General features: G+C 38.9%; 1 protein-coding gene across 4 annotated transcripts; it reads left to right on the plus strand.

Moving 5' to 3' along the window:
* The first annotated feature begins 447 nt into the window (after positions 1 to 447).
* On the plus strand, positions 448 to 11,918 carry abtb1 (ankyrin repeat and BTB domain containing 1). Of its 4 annotated transcripts, none has more exons than XM_088403878.1 (13): positions 448 to 709; positions 3,102 to 3,164; positions 3,234 to 3,289; positions 3,400 to 3,544; positions 4,421 to 4,580; positions 4,682 to 4,727; positions 5,251 to 5,367; positions 5,442 to 5,554; positions 6,182 to 6,280; positions 6,368 to 6,535; positions 6,739 to 6,939; positions 9,175 to 9,404; positions 9,746 to 11,918. In XM_088403878.1, the coding sequence occupies exons 1-12, from the start codon at positions 654 to 656 to the stop codon at positions 9,379 to 9,381; spliced, it is 1,431 nt and encodes a 476-aa protein (XP_088260004.1). In that variant the 5' UTR covers positions 448 to 653; the 3' UTR covers positions 9,382 to 9,404; positions 9,746 to 11,918. The 4 variants fall into 4 exon arrangements, with proteins under 4 accessions (XP_088260004.1, XP_088259997.1, XP_088260013.1 ...); XM_088403887.1 differs by lacking the exon at positions 9,746 to 11,918 and adding an exon at positions 2,350 to 2,476 and having other exon boundaries at positions 450 to 709; positions 9,175 to 9,574; XM_088403895.1 differs by lacking the exon at positions 9,746 to 11,918 and adding an exon at positions 2,350 to 2,464 and having other exon boundaries at positions 450 to 709; positions 9,175 to 9,574.
* The last annotated feature ends 7,697 nt before the right edge of the window (positions 11,919 to 19,615 follow it).

Genomic DNA, 19,615 nt, shown 5'->3' on the forward strand with positions numbered 1-19,615 from the left:
CTAAAACCCTCTAAAAAGGCTAAATGTAAATGACTCTAGAAACACTGCGGTAAAATAAGACTATAGTTTCACATTATTTTGGATTTTTTGACAAAGTAGATTATAGCGACTAAAAATGAAACATACCGGCACTTAAAAATCACACCATAAAATAACAACTAATCTTACAAAACATTGTTTTTTTATACATTTCCAGAAAAACAGGTACAGTATACGCGCAGGAAGGTGCATTTGTGTATGTTGAGTATTTTGAAAATATTTTCTTAACACTCTTCAAAAATATTACAGAAAACCTAAATGAATTAAATACGTGGAATAATTTATATATAATAAGAAAATCTGCATCAATTTTGGAAAAAAAAATCTTTGGACCGCCGGCGCTTACAAGTAATATTGAACTGATGAGTTCTGGTTTATTCGCCTTTCCTGACGCAGTGAAGGCAACGAATGCACGTCACGTGACTCCAGAGCCGCTTCCCTTCTAGCAAAACATTACTGAGCAGAAAGCACTTGTCAACAACTGATCGTGGATCTTGACAAACCCCCTCAAGTTGCGAGCGAAGAAACTCTCAAGCCTCACCCACTTTCGCCTACCTGTCCAGTAGACAGGACGACTCAATGCATTTCAGAGGACCAAAAACACCGAGGGGATCATGGACGTCCACGATTTGTTTAGTAGTTGCAGAAAGGGCGACGTTTCTAGAGTCAGGTAACCCATTATTTGTTTACAAGCGTACTCCTTCGAAGCGATCATTTCCCCCAACTCTTATACTAATATATATATATATATACTATATGAGTTACAGCTACTGCTTGGCTCAACTGTTGGTATCGTTAGCCAAGGTGAGCTTGATGCTAACTGAAGCTCAGTCGGCTCAGTTTGCACATGCAACGTTAGTAGATTACTGGCATTATCATGCGTGATTTGACAGGCTGCAACTGAGATGGGTGTGCGGCATTTTGTAAAGTAGCGTTACAAATAAAGTACAGATACTGAACTGAATGGTTTTCAGACTCCCGCCCTCCGCCAAAAAACAAAAACTTAATAGTGTACTGCACATTGTAAAGTTGACCTTTTATTATGAACAGCCTAAGGCACACCTGTGCAATAATCATGCTCTCTAATCAGCACCATAGCATGTCACGCACATAAATTGGATGGATTATTTTTGGCAAAATAAAGTTGTTTTCTGTACATAGAACAATTATTAACTATTATATAACATATGGGATAGCAAACAAAAACATTCCACTTCTATTGTGTCCGTTACAGCAGACCTCGTATACTTATCGTAAAATACAAACTACAAAAATGTGTGGTTACACTTGTACATATTTGTAAAAGATCCAGAGCAGCACTCAACTCTTAGGTTGTCACTGATACCACTAGTACTTTTGACACAATAAATCCCTCCCCCCCCAAAACACTGACTGATCATTTTAAAGGGAGTATGTGTACTTTTTTGCATGGGCCCGTGGGAGCTTTAAGGGCCATTTCGGCAAATGCAGCAATACACACTCCTCCTTTGTCTGTACGTATAACTATAACAGACATGGCATCCTCCAGAGGAAAGTCAAGCCCTATGAAATATAATTTATTGATCACGAAACCTACGATTATATTTAAAACATGCTGTTGGTTGTTAAGAACACATTTATTTGAAGGTTTTGGAAATTTATAATCATTTAATTAATTCTTTTTTTTTTTTTTAATGAAAAACGGTCCAAGCCTTACATATTGTCACTTTAACGAAAGACCCTACTATTCCAATGTAGCATTTTCCTTAAACAATGCATGAAGTTAATCATAACTTTCTATTTAGGAAAATATGACCATGCACCCTTGCCATTTTTATGTTTTAGGACCCACTGGATAATCTACTCAATGATTATAGATATGCCAAACCCACAAAATGAACAAATTGACAATGAAATCAGATCGCTGTCGGATGTGTGTTTCATCATTTGTAACTGTAGTTTAACCTTTTATAGGTGTAATCGTTTTATTTTGTAAGTACGAGTCTAGATTGTGTATGTATGATTTTTTTTTTCTTCTGAGTATGAATCTACTTTTTTTAAATTAATGGTCAAATGTGGGCCATTTAGGCCAATTGTTTTGAAAATGGAGTAATTTTCTGAAACTTCAGTAACTGCTAGGGACCTCTCCTGGCCAAAACAAACACTGCAGTTGATTTGAAAGAAGCTTCCATTTTGAAAAACCTTTAGTTTTGAAGCTGAATTTGAAACCCATTAACATCCATCCAGCATTGTTGTGGTTACGCGGCTATTACGCTTGATAATGTGAATTTTGAATTCATAATTGTTTTTGTATTTATGCTTTTCAAATAGTATATGGATTTGGAGTCACTGGTCGTTAGCCTGCAAGCCATAGCATGAGCCAAAGAGGTTACAAAATTTCATAACTTCTTTGGATCAACCGTCAGGTGAAGCATCATCATAGCAGGTAGTTAGCAAGGTGAATGTCAAAGTTAACAATACATTATTTTATGAAATCTGACTCGCAGGCTTACGACTATAGTTTGCAATGACCTGTGTATATTATTTTAAAACCATAACCACAAAATAAATTCTTATTTACTAAACGTTTGTTTACTAAATTATTGTCTACTCAGCTCTTGCATTAATAAAGTTACTTTCAAGTTAGAAATTTATAGGGCAGTATAAGACTTTCCTACCCATTATCATTGAAAAGTGTGCTTAACAAGCATAATCATCAATGGGTGAGTGGGTTAAGCGAAAACCCACTAAATCTTAATTGTGTATTTTTGATGATTTTTTGTTTTGTTTTGTTTTCTTCAGGTAAATGCTAGAAATGACAATACTTTATTTCTTTTTGTAACTTGGTAGCTATGTTGTCGGTACGTTTATAGAATAAAACAAACATATTCATTTTATTATAATACACTGGTTAACAGCAAAGTAAAAAAAATAATTTGACATCAGTATTCCGATATTTTTGATGCCTGTATTTACTTTTGTTGAGTTTGAATAACGCAGATTTAAAAAAATATATATATTATTCAATTCTATCATTATTACAGTATCTAATGATGATAAGCAGCTCATTTTGTGTTTTCTAGATTCCTCGTTGAACAGCGAGACGTGGACCTCAATGTAAGAGATAAATGGGATAGCAGCCCCTTGTAAGTGCCATACTTTGTGGTTAACATGAGTATCGTCTACATTTTCTAACATGTTCTCCCATCTGCTAGATATTATGCTTGCCTCTGTGGTCACGAGGAGCTTGTCCAGTACCTGCTGGCAAGTGGTAAGGGTAGGATTTTAGTGCAATTTTTTTTTTTTTTGTTGGGGGGGGGGGGGGGGGGGGGGGACTAGTACTTCCCTGCCATGTTGTGTGATTTCCTTTTTGTCATGTAGGTGCCAAGTGTGAGGCCAACACATTTGATGGCGAGCGGTGCCTGTACGGCTCACTGAACGACTCAATCCGACGCCTGCTCAAAGAATACAAGTGTGTCAGTGTTCGCGCAATGAAGCGGGATGATTTTAACTACTTCCTGCACATGTAAGCTTAGAATTTGAAGTGGTTTGCTGTTAAATGTGCTTGTAGAATACTGTACTATCCCTTTTGGTCTTCTTTTATGCAATGAAACCTTTCAAAACATCCTAGCAAGCAAGCATCCTATCAGGTGAATAAATGCTTAAACAGCTTGGCTAGTAACTATTGACATATAACAAAAAAAAAAAACTAGTTAACTTGTAGTGCTTCAATACCACCACTAGTAGCATGCAGTTGTCAACTAATGTACAAATTTGTCATACTGGTTACATGTATAGTTTTCCTTCCAGTATACCAATGTTGTCCTTCGTCTAAACATGATGTTGTGATTAATATCAGGTTGTGACTGTTTACCTAAGCAATAGGTGCATAGAAAGTTTTTTATTAACTACATTAAATAGATGCCTTGTGAAAATGATTTTTTTTTTTCATATTACTGTAGTTGTACAGGTTATAGCTCACATGAACAGTGGAAAAAAAGTTATCTTTGTCAATTTCTTTGTTTCACAAAAGCTTGCTATTTGATCAGGGAGGGTGCAGAGACCTCAGCCAATTCCTTTACATCATTGCTTTAATTTTGAAAAAATGTTAGTTTCGAAGCTGAATTTGAATCCAATTAACATCCATCCATCATCCCAAAAAACTGTGCGTTGGGCTCCATCGTCTATGAAAAAGCCCCCTTTGTGACCATTGAGCGTGCACGTCATGCCTGAACGTTCCGACATGCACTTGACATACTGTTTTAAGACCACAACTGTTTTAAGTTTAGACTTCTTATGTCATCTGTACATTATAGTACACCTAAATTCTGTTCTGCCCTTACCTTATATGACCCGGAGCTCAGTCAGAGCAATGTCATCCTAAAATTTGCTCTCCCATCAGGTTGCTGGAGCAAGGACTGCACAGTGACATCACCTTCCTTGTTCATGGGCAAATGTTCACGGCTCACAGATGTGTGCTCGGCGCGCTCTCGGAATACTTCACAGAAATGTTTGCAACCAAATGGAAAAACAAAAGCTTGATCCACCTCAAGCATCCTCTGGTAGGTCCACTCCGTGGAGTCATTGGCAGTTCTTGCCCGCTTTTGTATTAGATGATTATGTGTGCACGCAAACACACATACGTATTTATACCTGCTTCCAGATCAACCCTGCAGCTTTTGGTGCCATTCTGCAGTATTTATACACAGGTGAGGATATTTGACAGCTACTAATTATCTGGGGGAGAAATCATACTCTAAGTGTTGACTTCTTTATAGTGAGCCACACGCCAAACTTGTCTGGTAAGAGGGATAAAGGAGAAATTCTAACAAGGGTCACTTAAGCTCTCCTATAATGCTCTCTGTAAATCTTACTGATTGACTGTAAATATCTCTTTTTGTGATTTAAAGAGGCTTTGTGTGCATGAAAAATTCAAAAATCACAAAAATAGCATTCATGTTTTTAATGCTAGCATGTCTGAAAAAGGTATGCTCCAGTAATGTGACTGTCCAAATTTAACAAGTGCCCACATACAGTATGTGGTAAAGGTACGGCTTTTAACTAAATATATTGTTTGTTTTTATTTATTTGTTTTTTTCGCGAGATCGCAAAAAAGTCCAGTTTTTGCCTCATTTGATTGAAAATGTAATAAATATTCAGTCCGCGTGATTGTCCATGCGATTGAACTGATGACTTATTTGCTTTTTTCTAATTCATGGACTGATGTTGCAGGACGAATGGATATTGACGTGAGCCTTGTAGACGATTGCAAACGACTTGCTAAGCAGTGCAAAATGACAGATCTCATTGATGAGCTGCAGATTAAATGCAGACAGGTGTATCAATTTGGTAAGTTGAGACTGCCCCGCGCTAATCTGTTTTTCAGGGTTCTACTCTCCTTTTATTTCTTTTGGGCTCTAAAGTGTCCAACAAGCCAGGTATCTGCGTGAAGGTTCTGAGTCTGGAGCCTCAGAGCTGCCAACTCCAGGAGGACATGGCCCAGTTGGCAGACTGTGCTCTGCCCCCTCAGCTCAGAGTAAGAATCTAGTTTGAGATTTGTTTTTAACACTTCCATACTGCCCAGAAACAGCTAGGTTAAAAAGAATATTATTGCATCCTTGTCTTTTTTCACCACACCAGGCGGCCTTGACTATGTATTAGAGATAGGTATCACCTTTCAGTAGAATGACGGCATCCACAGATTTTGTGACATACATTTCACTTAGCTTTGGAATCAATTAATGGCTTTATGAATCAATATCGAAATATGAAAAAGAAAATCAGTTCAAATTGATTAATCGTTTTTTTTTCCAATCCATCCCTAATAGAAGCACAATTCGCAGTGAACTGATGGAAGATTATGTACTGTGTTTTTCCATTAAAAAAAAAAAAAACAACATCATTTTTGGGGAGTCTGGACTGGATTCAGTGTTTTTTATTTATCCATTACAATCCCAAAAAATGATTTGACCCATGGTCATGGAACGAGTTAACCTCAGCCTGAAAAGTGCCGATGTAACTTGATTGAAGGGGAATTTTTTTTTTTTTCCATCAATTTTGCGGCATCCACATTCTTTGCACTCGCCTATAATTGCCTAGTCAGCCAGCTGAAGTTTGTATTTTTTTCAGCTAAACCTGTCATTTTACCTTTGATTCTTTTCAGGTTGGATACGGGGTACTTCCCTTCAACAGGGTGGACCATTTGCCCACATACCCTGACGTCTGCTTTAGAGTCAGCGGCTATGATTTCTTCTGCCATAAGGTTTAAAGCTCTGTCCCGATTGCAGACCAGCCCCGCGCTTTCATTTCCCTCCACCTGAGGGTAGTCTGCTTGTGTGTTTATCTCCAGGCGTTTTTCTGTGGACGGAGTGATTACTTTAAAGCCTTGTTGGAAGATCACTTCAGTGAGGGAGAGCAGCTTCAGTCCCAACCTAGCACTCCAGTGATAACCCTTCACAACATCTCTCATCAGATTTTCATCCATGTCATGTATTACATCTACAGCGATGACACACAGGTTTGACGTTTTCTGTTTAACATAAATCCGATCATGTGCGGCGCAGTGGTTAGCACGTCACGGTTCAGACTTACTATTTATTGAGTGCCGCACACATCTTGCGCATAGATTGATTCTTTTTCAAATGATAAATTCTTGTAAACAACATTCTTGAGTGTTCATCAATTTTGTCTGACAAGCAACTGGTTCTTCCCGATGTCCAGCTGACACTGGAGAACGTGTTTGACATCCTGTGTGTGGCTGACATGTACTTGCTGCCGGGCCTCAAACGTCTGTGCGGCAAAACCCTGGCCATGAACATTTGTGAGGACAACGTTCTGTGTATGTGGAAGACGGCCAAGCTCTTCCGCCTGTCTCGGCTGGAGGACCAATGCATAGAGTTCATGGCCAAAATAATTGAGCAGGTGGGTATTTTTGGAGATTTACCATGAGAACTCACTGAAGTTATGCAGACAAACCTTAAAAACACACAGTGATGATCTTGTTAATCTAGAATAACAGTGTCGTGGCGCACCAACGTACACATATTTTCATAGCCTGCTACATCACAGCTGAGTTTTTTTTTTTCCAATGATTTTGGTGTGACTGGCATTGTATCCCACTTGAATGCCTTCTCCCCTTGCTGAACATATCCACATTCAAAACCAAAACAAGCACAATCAATAGGCAGCCGGTCATTTTTAAAGCAATTAATTGAGGCACAGTTTTGTGATCCGTGGATTTTGCCATGGCGCAAACCCGATTTGCTCTTTAAATGGAGACAACTTTATTCATCAGTGCATTATGATGATGATAATTGTTCATACAGTTGTACCTAAATGTGGTACTATTTTTCTATAGCGCCCCCATTGGCGATTTGATATATTGACTTACAAAAAAAAAGATTGTTTTATAAAAAAAGGTGATGTCTATTGTCTTGTGCATGTGCAATCTTCAATATTACATTTATAAATACTTTTATCTGTTTATTATAATGGCTATTTGCATGCAGTGATGGTATAATTAAACTCCAAGATGTTTCATGAACCACTCCTGAACCCTCCAGATACATCCTCTATTCAACATAGCGCTGAAAGCACACTGACTTTACATTTATTAAACCCCTTTCTTTAAACCACCAGTGCCAACTAAAGCAGTCAAAAACAATAACTGGTCAAGGAAGCAAATTTGAAGCTCCCCCAACACTGCTTGCTTGTCAGTATAATGTTGATAAACAATGTTTTGCTGGTTAAAATGGCATCTGATGATACAACGTCAAATGTACGGCCCAGGGGTTGGATCTGGTCATCGAGGTTGTTTAATCCGGCCTGCAAGGTTATTTCTTCATTTCTGTTTTACAAGAATGAATAGTACCAAACCCATTAGTCCACTATCCATAATACTGTAACGCCCCTGTGTGAGCGGCTATTATTGCGTGGCACCCAGTGTTCAAAATGAGACACTACAGCACCAGCACTTGACTGCTCACTCTCCTTGCAAAGAAGTTGCACAAATTTGATTGGGGCTTTTACCTTCCCCTGAATATTTGCGTTTCATCGTATATATTTAATTTATGTAATCCTATGTGTTCTATGTAAAATATGTATTTCATGAACAAAAGGAAAAAAAAGATAGAAAATGTCCATTAATTACATGCAATTAAACAAAAAATGAAGTTCTTTTACGGCATCTATTTTTGTTTTGTTTTATTTTTCAACAATATATTTACTGTTGACTCCTGTTATTTGTGAGTAATTGAGCCCAGGCAGGGGCACATAGCAAAAAATCCACATATCATTGACACTGTCACTTTCCATTTTAAGGTATAATAGAAACAGATGTAATGATATGACATACATTGTAATGCGGTTTTATGATGTTGATTACCCCCAAACAAACTAATTTTGGCACCCCCTGGACTCCCTGGCACCTTTAGTATCTAGTATCTTTCTATTTTGCATATTGCGCGAGCCAGTCCTGATTTGTAAATAGCGTCTCTGCATAGCTCGATTATAAGACCATTTTATGATATAATAGCAGTAGTAGTAGTTGTCAGAGCAGTTTTAGCTGCCACCTTCAGATTTTTGTGAGTTTTATCAAATGTTTGTTTGTTTGTTTGTTTGTTTTTTAAAGAATAGTCTACAGGGTTACTAAAAATGGATGGCGGGCTGCAGTTTGGACACCCCTGGTATAATATGTTGCAAAGTGGGAGATTCATGCAACCTGACTTGTTTCAGTGTGAAAGGAGTACAGACAAAGACAAGATATACAAATTAGCCCTAAGGTGAAAACAAGGTTTTCTCAATTAGGGAGAAGGTATTTGATTAGTTTTTACACTTTTAATGGTACTTCCAATCATTTTGTCAGAGTCCAATTAGAGAAACCACTCATCAAACAAGGTTGTAAGAAATGTTTCTTTTATACTGTACTTTTTTTTTTTTTTTTACTTTGAAATAATGACTGTCGCAAAACAAGTTATCTTTTTCTTTTTGTTGTCATTGTACTTAAATATCAGCCACTGGGAAAAACCAACAACCAAAACCACCACCAATTATTATTATTATTTTATACTGTTTTACATTTCAAGTGTTCTTGAATGAAGCTGTTTTTCCTCGTCATAATCTTCTACCTGCACCCTTGTCGCGCGTGGTCCGACGCAGCTGGTGGAGAAGGAGGAGTTTGCTGAGATGGTCAAGGAGGATGCTGCTCTGCTGGAGCAACGGCACGAGACCGACTCTGTCCCCCTGATAGACGACATCCGTTTCCATATCGCCAGCAACGTGCAGACATACAGTGCCATCGAGGAGGCCAATCAGAAGCTGGAGGCACTTGAAGAGCTGCTGTTAAGCATCGATATTGATTGCTGAAGACTTCTTGAACATCTAAAGAGGTGCAATTTGCATGAGCAAGAACCTATGTTTCTGTATGTGTTTGTCAGCTTCTTTTAACTGCAGTATATTGTTACAATATTGTACATAACATTTTTAGTTGTAAACAGTGAGAAAATTGCATATATTATTATAAATACTATCTTGCCAAGTAAAGCAGATACAAACAACCTACGCTCTCCGGTTTTAATGCTATTTTTTGTGTTATATAAAATGAACCAGAGGTAAATTATTTTTTTAGATTAATGTACATTACAGACTTTTGAAGAGGGGATTAAAAATAAGAAATGAAGACTGCTTGGACAAGTGTGCACCCCTCTGATTTTTTTCTTTGTCTGGAAAGGGCTCCATCTTGCCATGCCAGTCCAAAGGTCTCGATCTGGAAAATAGCGGGATTGTTGTCAGATGCGTGAAACGCCTAGGATTTGCCTGAAATTTCTGCAGCTCTTTCAGTACGGCCGTCGGCCTCCACTTATCCAGCTTTCTTTTCCTCAACGTTGCTGGGACGTCTAGTGCTTGGTGATGCCGTATTTTACTTTACTTTATCATGACTTCCTTCATTGTTTTCCACAGTATATATGAGAACATCTTTATTTGGCGTTAAGTGGCTGCGGGTGTGTGCTGACCTCTATTCTAATTCTAATTTTATTTAGATGGTTTCATTCTGAACAGGCAAATCCCCAGTGCCTAGTTACAAGGTGTCCACACTTATCTGCAATATTATATTTTTACTTACTTCCTATAATATGGATTTTCCTTTCAAATGTGATTTATGGGGGATAGAGGAAATTAAGATTAGAAAACCTCCACCTTTACCTTTATTTATATACGGTGTTAAGTGGCTGCACATATGTACATATGTGCATAAACATTTTATACATGGGACTGTTTTAGGTTGTAAGTGTTTAATCACTTTAATTTAGCCTCTACGTAGTAAGGCAACAAGACCAACGGTTGCTCTTATTGACATCTTTTAAACCCCATTATGTAATTAAAAAAAAATATGATTTAGTCTTTCTCTATTCATGTTGTAATGAAACATATTCTGAGTGAGTGTAAGAAAAAAAAGTTAAATCCAGTTTGCGTTTAAATATTGACAAATATGTGCTTCTGGTGTCGGCAAAATAATACCGCCGTTACAAATGACACATTTCGTCTTGAGTATTCTTTTAACTGCACCCTGATGCAATCATTTTACTGCGTGATATCATAAGGATTGGGCTATTTTTAATTGTATCTCCGGAGATCCCAAATTGAGGTCTTGATGGGTATCGAGAGCAATACTGGAAAGTTTGATAAATAACTTGTGCTCCAATTTTTGTCTCGTCCATTATTTGCCAAAACAGGTCACCCAAAATGACCCTAGTTATTTTTGAAAGATGACGCCAGTTTGGGGGCAGAAGACATTGCCATTCCTTACCCCGCTGAGTGGTATTCCATAATTGTTGCGGTCATTGCTAAAATGACGTGTTCTGATGAAAGTCAAGAACAAATGGATATTTATTTGAGCCAGGAAGGGCTTATGATTCCGAATCCGGCAATGAAAATGGCAAGACTAATTTATCAGATGAAGAAAAGGCCGCCTTGCATTGGAGAGATGGTAGGGTGAAGACGGCGGCTGCTGCTCTGATCAGATGCCAAAGACTGATATTGGGTGCTTTTTTTTGCTGTTACACCAACTTGGAGTTGGGAATTTCCAAGAAGATGGACTAAAGTGCTTAGCTCTAAAGGTTGATTTACTCCCCCACAAACTTCAGTGACTTGATAAACAGGTGCGTCTGCTCCTGTTTATCACCTGTCTAATAAAGTTTTTTGACAGCACAGAAGACTGTTCCAGCTGATGTTGCCTGATAGTTAATAGTAGGGGTGTGCCAAAAAATGGATTCACGTAAGAATTGGGATTTTCATTCACTATGATTTAAATTGATTTCAAAAAATCACTAAATCGATATTAAAGATCAAACAGAACACGATACGCTTCCTTCTACTGATACTGCTCATACTATGTCAGAAGCGCCATGTGCCATGACGTCACCACACAGCCCGTTCTGGAAAGTAAAGCCCGCAAGGCTGGTCGCATATATAAACAAACAATGAAGGAAAATCAATGGCCCCTTCTTGTCTCTTTTTCAAACTTGAGTGGTGCATGAAAGCCACATGGCCGCACATGTAAATGCAACATTTCACTCCACTGCTAACGAATGGCGTTTGATCATCACAGATCTGCTGATCTGTAAGCATTGAAAGTGGCGTTTTCCTATCGCAGGTCCCGATCACGTTGAAGTCGTGGTAAATATTTCTGCCGCCTTCCTACTAAATAAATCAACAACGACAAAAATAGCGTTCAGTCATGTATTTTTCCTCTTTCCCTCCTCACAGGCAAACTATCCTGGCTAAAAAAAATTTCAGCATATCCACAAAATAAAAGAAAACAAGATCAAATACAAAACAACGTGTAACAACTCCAAATTAATTTACATGCACGCACACACACATTACTCACATTTATGTAAATGAATAACAATGCTGTACAAAATAATATGATACAATTGTGACTGATATTGCCCCCGATATTCTCTGAGATTAACAAATTTGCACACGTTTCATGCTTTGCCCATACTCTCAATTTAGCTGTTCACTTGGAAAAAGTTTATTTTCATATATTGTTTATCATAAATGTACTGAGAAATAGTAAAATATTTCCCTTGGGCAACAGTTTTTCACATAAAATTTTGGTACTGCGATTTCCTGTTAAATGATCATATAAATTGTCCTACAATTTTTATGTAATTGTTCTACAATTTTTCTTTTTGTTTCATCTTATTTTATACTATAAAAGCATTGCAATTTCTAGCTAGCGTGAAAGAGTAGCAGTTGTCCACGTTATTTTTGTAGCGTAAATGTTATTCTGTCTTTCAAAGCGGACTTAAGTAGTATGATGATTCTTTGCACATCTAAAGACTGAAGCAGAAATCATTAATAATTGAATCAAATCGAATCGTTTTGAATCTTAAATCGATTATGAATCGAATCGTAGACCCCCAAATCAGAACGAAATCAAAACGTGATACAGTCAGAGTCTCACTCCTAACTAGTAGCATCCAAACCTGCCTATCAACCATTCGGCCTCCAGGAGCGGAAAAATAAATAAATAAATAAATATGGCTGATGCCGTGGCATCTCTGGCAGAAAGTTATTGAGGCTTTGATAAGCTTGCTCGAATAAATCCAGTGTAACCAAAACACAATCGGGTGCAATTTTGGCTTATAAACCACATATATTTTCTCTTGAGCTCCGGTGTTGTTTGAGTGATGTAGTTCACATTTGTACCAACAGGTGATGTCATTTCTTAGCTTTTGGTAGCTGTTTGTTACAAAAGACCAGCGCTCTGTCAAAAAACAACCTAGCCAAATACAGTATAGCTCATCAGTACTCTGATGGAATCTTGCGTTTTGTAGACTTGTAGCCAATTTGAGTAAGCGAAGTTGCATCTCTAACACTATACATGCAGAGCCACTGAAAATGTCAGTGAACAAAAATATTTGTCTTCCAGCTCCGTCAGTCTCTTAAAGCGAACAAGGTCCGTGGTACTTCAATGACCAGGACAATTACCCCAACAAACTCCTTGTGCAAATGTTTTATTGTTGCTATGTAATACAGGTGGCTTTTGTCATTGTTGGAGAACATTGCCCTTGTCAAATTTGATTTATGATGTCAAAGAAAACGGTTGTTCAACAACTCTTCAACGCATAGCTGGGTAAACTGCAAATATTTCCTTTTCTTACCGCAGTATCTGCATATACCTTGATTGGATCTAGCACAGTTCTGTTCATTTACTGTATTTTAACCATACACGCACTGCACTATTACCAGACTGACCCTTTGCCCCCCGCTTTGTCAATAATACACGACATATTTCCTTTATATAATTGTTTATCGCCGTGCCCGTAAATGTACGTAATAGCACAAGCGTGACATAACGCTTCATTAATCGCACTAACAGCAATGCGTGAGGAATGTACAGCACAAGTTGAAGTATTTGTACTCTAAAGACTCAGACGTGGATGTAAACCATTCTATTTTCTTTCCACATTGCTAAGACATGACTTTCTGTTGCATGACCACTACTGTCCTGAATAATATTTAGCAATGACAAGTTCCATGTGTTTCAAGAAAAAAATTAACTTGAAGAGGGCAGCGGGGGATAAAATCTCTTGGCTCTTGACTCATGCTTCTGCGTGACTCACAGAGGCTTCACAGTGACATCTGTCTCATCGTATATATGGAATCTGCAAGGTCACAAATTCACATGGAGCAGCTCTGTTTTGTGCTCATTTCTACAATATACTAATGGATCTCAACTGTCTCTGTTTTGTTCGCTGTGATTGCCTGGGATACATTCGTGTCCCTTTAGGGCAGGGGTCGCCAACCTTTAACATTCAAAGAGCCGTTTTGACCCGGTTTCCACGGATAAGACAACACCGGGAACTGTAAACACTTTATTACATCTAAAATGAAGGTGTATAAAATGAAGAGCCGCCGGTCGCTAACCCCTGCTTAAGGGCTCTTGCGTACATGGTCATTTTTGTACATTTTTGCCCATTGTATTTCCAACCACTTACACTTACTGTATGTCAAATGGGACTGACTACATTTGGCTTCCCAAATAACAAAGTACACATTCACCGTTATGACATACAAACACATATTGACATTTAACACATGGCGGTATTTCCCAAATCCACAAAATTTACAGTAAATTGAATATTACTAGGTGACAATCTCCACTTTTTAGAAAAACACATTGAAAGTTTTGGTGCATCTTTCAAAATTTTCTTTTAAACCAGTGTGTGCGTTTGTGTGCTTTTATTAATTTGATGTTACCTTGATCAGAAATTTGATCTAAGAAGTTCGTGCCGCAAGATTATTTGGCATGTGCTGTGGCCTACGGCAGGAGTTTATTGATATTTTATGGTTGATATTAATTCTCAAATGCTTTTTGCCATTCAAAGAAAATGAATGCTTTTTTTGTTGGTAAACACCATGATACAAAATGTGCTGCATGCATTATGGGGAGGGGGTAGTACCAATCGCAATGATCTTTTCATCTTCAAAGTTAACTGTTCATTTAAGATTTTATTTTCAATTAATTTTCAAAACGTTTCCACCGAATTTAATAAGATACTGTAAATCTTCTTTGTCGGGAGCTTCTCTGCCTGCATGTAAACACAACAGAGGAGTGTCGTTGTTGTGTTTGCGACATATGTTGCTTTAAGTACTTTGAATTAAAAGCAGAAATAGAATCGTTAAAGAAAGAAGTCTCTGACCTGATTATTATATTTCCTGAGCATAAGTTCATTCACCACTGCGTAAATGTAATGAAGTTAGCATACAGCTAATTTACATAGCGCATACCATAAGTGGTCATATAGGCCTGTCGCCGTTTTTTAAATTTTTGTGTGTTCTTTAGGAACACCTCAGTTAGATTAAATGATTTGTATTCATCCATCTATTTTCTCTCGCCGCTTATCCTGTCTAGGGTTGCAGGCTTGCTGATGCCTATCCCAGCCGTCTTCTGACATGTAAAAGTTAATTATTTACATTTAAGATATAGCATGCTCTCTCGGGAACAGAAGACATACACAAAGTCACGTGCTGTTTGTGTCCCTGCTAAAATCCGAGTCAGATCATGGGATTAGTACTGGAGAGACAGTGGTTAACCCATACCTAGCCAGACAATGACCTGTGTGCTACCTTCCACTTCATTTTCTACATCCTACAGTTCCATGTCCTTATGTGGTAAAACAACCCTTTGAGGAAAGTATGCTCAAGAAATGTATGGATTTTTTTGGATGCAGCCAACAAGCAGCAGAGGAAGTCCTCCATTTACATTTCATTAGAGCGATTTAGGAATCGGGCCAGTGTTGTGCTGTCCAGGCCAGCTGTTACGTAAGAAGTGGCACAGTATAGCCCACACGTACGTCGCTGAAAAAAGGTAGCCGCCAAGGCGATCTCTTTATAGGATTGTCTTGCAGGGAGAAGATCTGGGTAGACAGTTGCCATCCAAAGTAATGCCTACACTCAAGATGCCTTTAAAACCTTTATACAAACAGCCAACACCATCTCATTCTCAAAAGCAAATGTATCAGTTCACTGTATATGTGCAACATTGAACAATTTGGATGACTTTTCTACAGCTAGTATAACTGCAACAATTTGACCTCTTCCACACTTCAGGCCATGGGGCAATTTTTACTGGTCAGCAAAGGTGACTAGTGACATCTTGATTCTCAAGTTGAAGCTTATCAAGCAGGAATTCTGTTTATCTTCCTGCTCTGCATGGAGGCAGCTCCTGGAAGTGTGTGACAGGCTTATGCTTACACTTAACATAGCCACAGTAATATGGGATTAAGTCTTACAAACGCCCTCTACGCGGGGCGGCCGAGGATCAAGCGGTTAGAGGGACTCGTCCGGCAACCGAAGGGTCGGCTGTTTGAATCCCGCTCGGAGTCATGTGTTGATGTGTCCTTGGGCAAGACACTTCGCCCGCCTAGCTTCCAGTGGTTGGTCGGAGGGGTCTATGGCAGCCACGCTTCCGTCAGTCTGCCCCATGGCAGCTGTGACTACATGAGGTAGTTTACCACCACTGAGGTACCCGAGGTAGGTAGAAAAAGGCTATACGTACGTGTAAGTCTATTTACGTTTACGTATTAGCTGCCAGGGCACCGAGTAAGTGAGGGGTGATCATATTAGTCAGCTTCGACGGCAGGCTCTCTGGGTAATACATCGACAAGCCCTAAACGCGTGAAGCAACTTTGTCGGTACCCTTTCAGATCGCCCTCACTTGCGCACATAGTGTGTTCTGGGTTACTGTTGACTGAGGCCAAGAATATTCTCGTAATATGAGTATTTTGTCCATATCAAACTTTGAGCTACTGATCCATTCTGATTTGGGCTCCTTCATTCACTCCACGACCCTCGTCAGCATAAGCAGTGAAGATGAAAACGGCATTCAGATACAGAAGGCGTAGCCGACAGGATGTCACTCATTTGCTGGACTCTCACAAGCACGCTCACAGTGGGCACAGTCCTCGCACTGACCTCTTTTCCTGAATCTTCTGCTGAATCAATGGAGGAATATCAACTATTAGCAAATAAAATGAAAATTCCATCCCTCGTTTTCCAATACCTCGGGATAAGAATGGAAAACAAAAGCAATGCGAAAAGAAACCTGGTAGCAAAAGATGCAGAAGTGACGCGCAACAAGCAGCATTTCTGCTCAACGGGAAGGTTTAACATCTCGGTTTTATATTTAGTTGATTGTGTATTCTTGAAAAACAAAAACGTCAAAACCACAACTACTAGTGTTGTAGGAATACTCCATTAGGAATAAGTCATGAATCCGTGGAAAATAGGAACTTCTTTACAGGACTAACGTCAGTTCAGTGTCCCCATATGCCATTTCGCTGGTCAAGCATTCGCTGTGACAATTGCCCAATTTTATGCAATATTACGATGACTTGTTCTTGTGAATGAACACATTTAAAAAGCACGCTTTGAAGATGTTGCTTCAGAGGTGAATTTGGAAACATTATACACAAGGTCATGTACACCAGTTTGTTGAGAAGCAAATGATTTACACATAAAAATTGCCGTAGCAAACTTTGCTGCTGAATCATTTCCGCTTGGTACGTGAAAATGAGTCTTTGTGTAGATCATCTACTTACTGTCGCCACAAGGTTAAACACTAAACAGTAATACTATTGATCTTTGTACACGAGTTGTCGGCATTTGAATATTACTGATATACTCAAATGTTTTGAATTTGAAAATCCTCTGACTCAGCATATGCGGTACATAAGAGGGAAATACTTTTGAAGAAATAATTGGAAGAGGTCTCGGCGTATTCATTGGACTCACCGTCCGTGGAGAGGACACTTGACTTTTCCATGATTTTTAGGCCATTTTGTTAAGGCGGTTAGCGACAGTCTTCTCTGTGGTCGGGCAAATATTCATTTTTACTCGATCGAAACGGTGATGATCTTCACAGAGGAAACAAAATAATATACATTTTGACTTGGCCTGTGATGCAATGACTTAAAGGGGACATGTTTTTCTTATGTGGTGATTCAGACAAGTTTAGCACAATATCCTATAGCGATACTGGAACTGCTGTCGGAAATATTGTGTAAATGTTTGAATTCAGTGAAGGGTACCACGATTTTGTACGCATTTGTTTGTGCAAAACAGCACTGCGATGCCTTTCATCAGTCATCACGACGCATTTTAATTTGTTGTGAGTGAGATAAAGCTCCACCTGAGGTTAATTTTGCCAGGAGCAGAGACCATGGCGGCTCCGCAGGAGACCATGGCGGCTCCGCTAGAGCCGACAGTGTCTGCATGTGAGCGAGGATTACGCTATCACCATGTGACTGCTCTGACCTGAGACCAAACTCTAACGCAAGACAGGGCAACAACCTCTTCCATGGAAATAGAAAAGGAAAGAGTCCAAGAATAAATGCATTAAGTGCTCTACAGGGATGATGAATGTGTGTCCCTTAAACACAAATAATTGTCATAAAGACGGGATTTAAAAAAAATGCTCTTAGCGTGCAACACTGTGGGAATCTTAATTTGACTTCTTTTTCCTCCCTCATGTGACTTCAGCTACTTTATATTCAAGGTTTGTATTTGTCACCAAATAGTGAGAGTCCACACTTGCATTTTTTTGCCGTTTCCCTGCCTTTGGGCACCAGAAAGCATTTACAAAGCTTTTCTTCTTGTGTGGTTGACCGTCACTGAAAAGAGCCCACTGCTTTGAGATGCTGTTTTCCTTTTTTTCACTTTGGCAGTCCATCAGACGGTGCCTCTTAAGGTGAATTTTGAATTATGCAAGTCATACGCGATCCATTGAGAAAAGAACGATTCACATGTTAGAAATGTTTTGCTGAATCATTTCCACGTGTTACATTTGTAGATCATCTAATTTCTCTTCACCAAAAGGTTAAACAGTAATAAAACTGATCCCTAAACAAAATTCATGAGCATTTGACATGACCTTTGCAGTCTGCACAACAGATCCACCCCGTTGAACCCTCCTGTTACGCTAGTAGTTTAAAATTCTAGAAACAAGGACGATTATTTTTTGGAATACTTCCAGCTGATGCTACATTTCTTTCTGTGTGACTGTTCAATCATTTCTATAAAAATGACTGTATTGAGTCAAAATATGTGTGTGTACTTACTAGAGACACCCCCACACGGTGATTCTGGTGTCAACCTGGTATTTGTAAACAAAGGCCATTAACTGCAGTATGTACGCACACGCACACAAACATACGCACAAACGAGTGTCACAATCTATTTTGCATGGATGGTGCTCCGATTATCATCCACAGTGAGCTTGTGCTGACCTGGGATTTGTTCACTCATTTACATCCTTTTGCTTGGCTGCATGAGTATGTTGGAGCCCTTGAAACAGTGGCAAATTTGACATATCATGTAATATGAAGTTAGGGAACCTGTTAGAGCCCCCCCCGACCCCCCACCCCCCCAAAAAAAAGAAGAAAAAAACAACAACAACCCAGCAACAGAACAAATCCTTTTTCCCAGTCATCTGTGGTTCTCTTTACACCTCTACGTCTATTGGATTCTTCTGGTTTTCTCTGCTCACACTTCCTGCTCTTTATAATTTACTCCATACTGATTACTTACCTGCGTTTTTTTTTTTATAGTGCTCAGGCTGATTGCAAAGTGACGTAATTGTACGTAGAACAGCTTTTTCCTGTGACAGTTTGGCCAGACTGTTGGCAGAACAGTACAAATGATAGCCAGAGATGTAGTACTGTATATAGAGGGTTAGCCAAAAAAATCTAGAAAACCGAGTGACAGAATTTTTTTTTTTAAATAATTGAAACCTTAAAACATGCCATTTAAGAATAAATCATTAATCTTTTTTTTTTATCTACGCCCTGTAGATGGCGCTCGCTTGTACGACTACATTCTTGAATCCTGTTTTAGCATTCCTCATCGATTGCTGCGACATCCCTGCTGGGATACTGTGAATTTCATCCTGAATTCTCTGTTTTAACTCATCCAAAGTCTTTGGCCGAGTGGTATGTACTTTACTCTTGGGGTAGCCCCGCAATAAAAAAAATCGCAAACAGATAAATCTGGTGATCTAAGGAACGTCACCAAATCTAATTCAGGTGTA

The sequence above is a fragment of the Hippichthys cyanospilos genome, chromosome 2, assembly GCF_059441005.1.
Source record: "Hippichthys cyanospilos isolate Australia breed blue-spotted pipefish chromosome 2, RoL_Hcya_1.0, whole genome shotgun sequence".
In the NCBI taxonomy this organism is placed as follows: Eukaryota; Metazoa; Chordata; class Actinopteri; order Syngnathiformes; family Syngnathidae; genus Hippichthys; species Hippichthys cyanospilos.

Bases quoted from the DNA above. Each gene is read 5' to 3' on its own strand.
- abtb1 (XM_088403878.1), top strand. From the start codon at position 654: ATGGACGTCCACGATTTGTTTAGTAGTTGCAGAAAGGGCGACGTTTCT. The intron at 6,281-6,367 runs GTTTAAAGCTCT...GTTTATCTCCAG, and splicing joins ATGATTTCTTCTGCCATAAG to GCGTTTTTCTGTGGACGGAG. The intron at 6,940-9,174 runs GTGGGTATTTTT...GGTCCGACGCAG, and splicing joins TGGCCAAAATAATTGAGCAG to CTGGTGGAGAAGGAGGAGTT.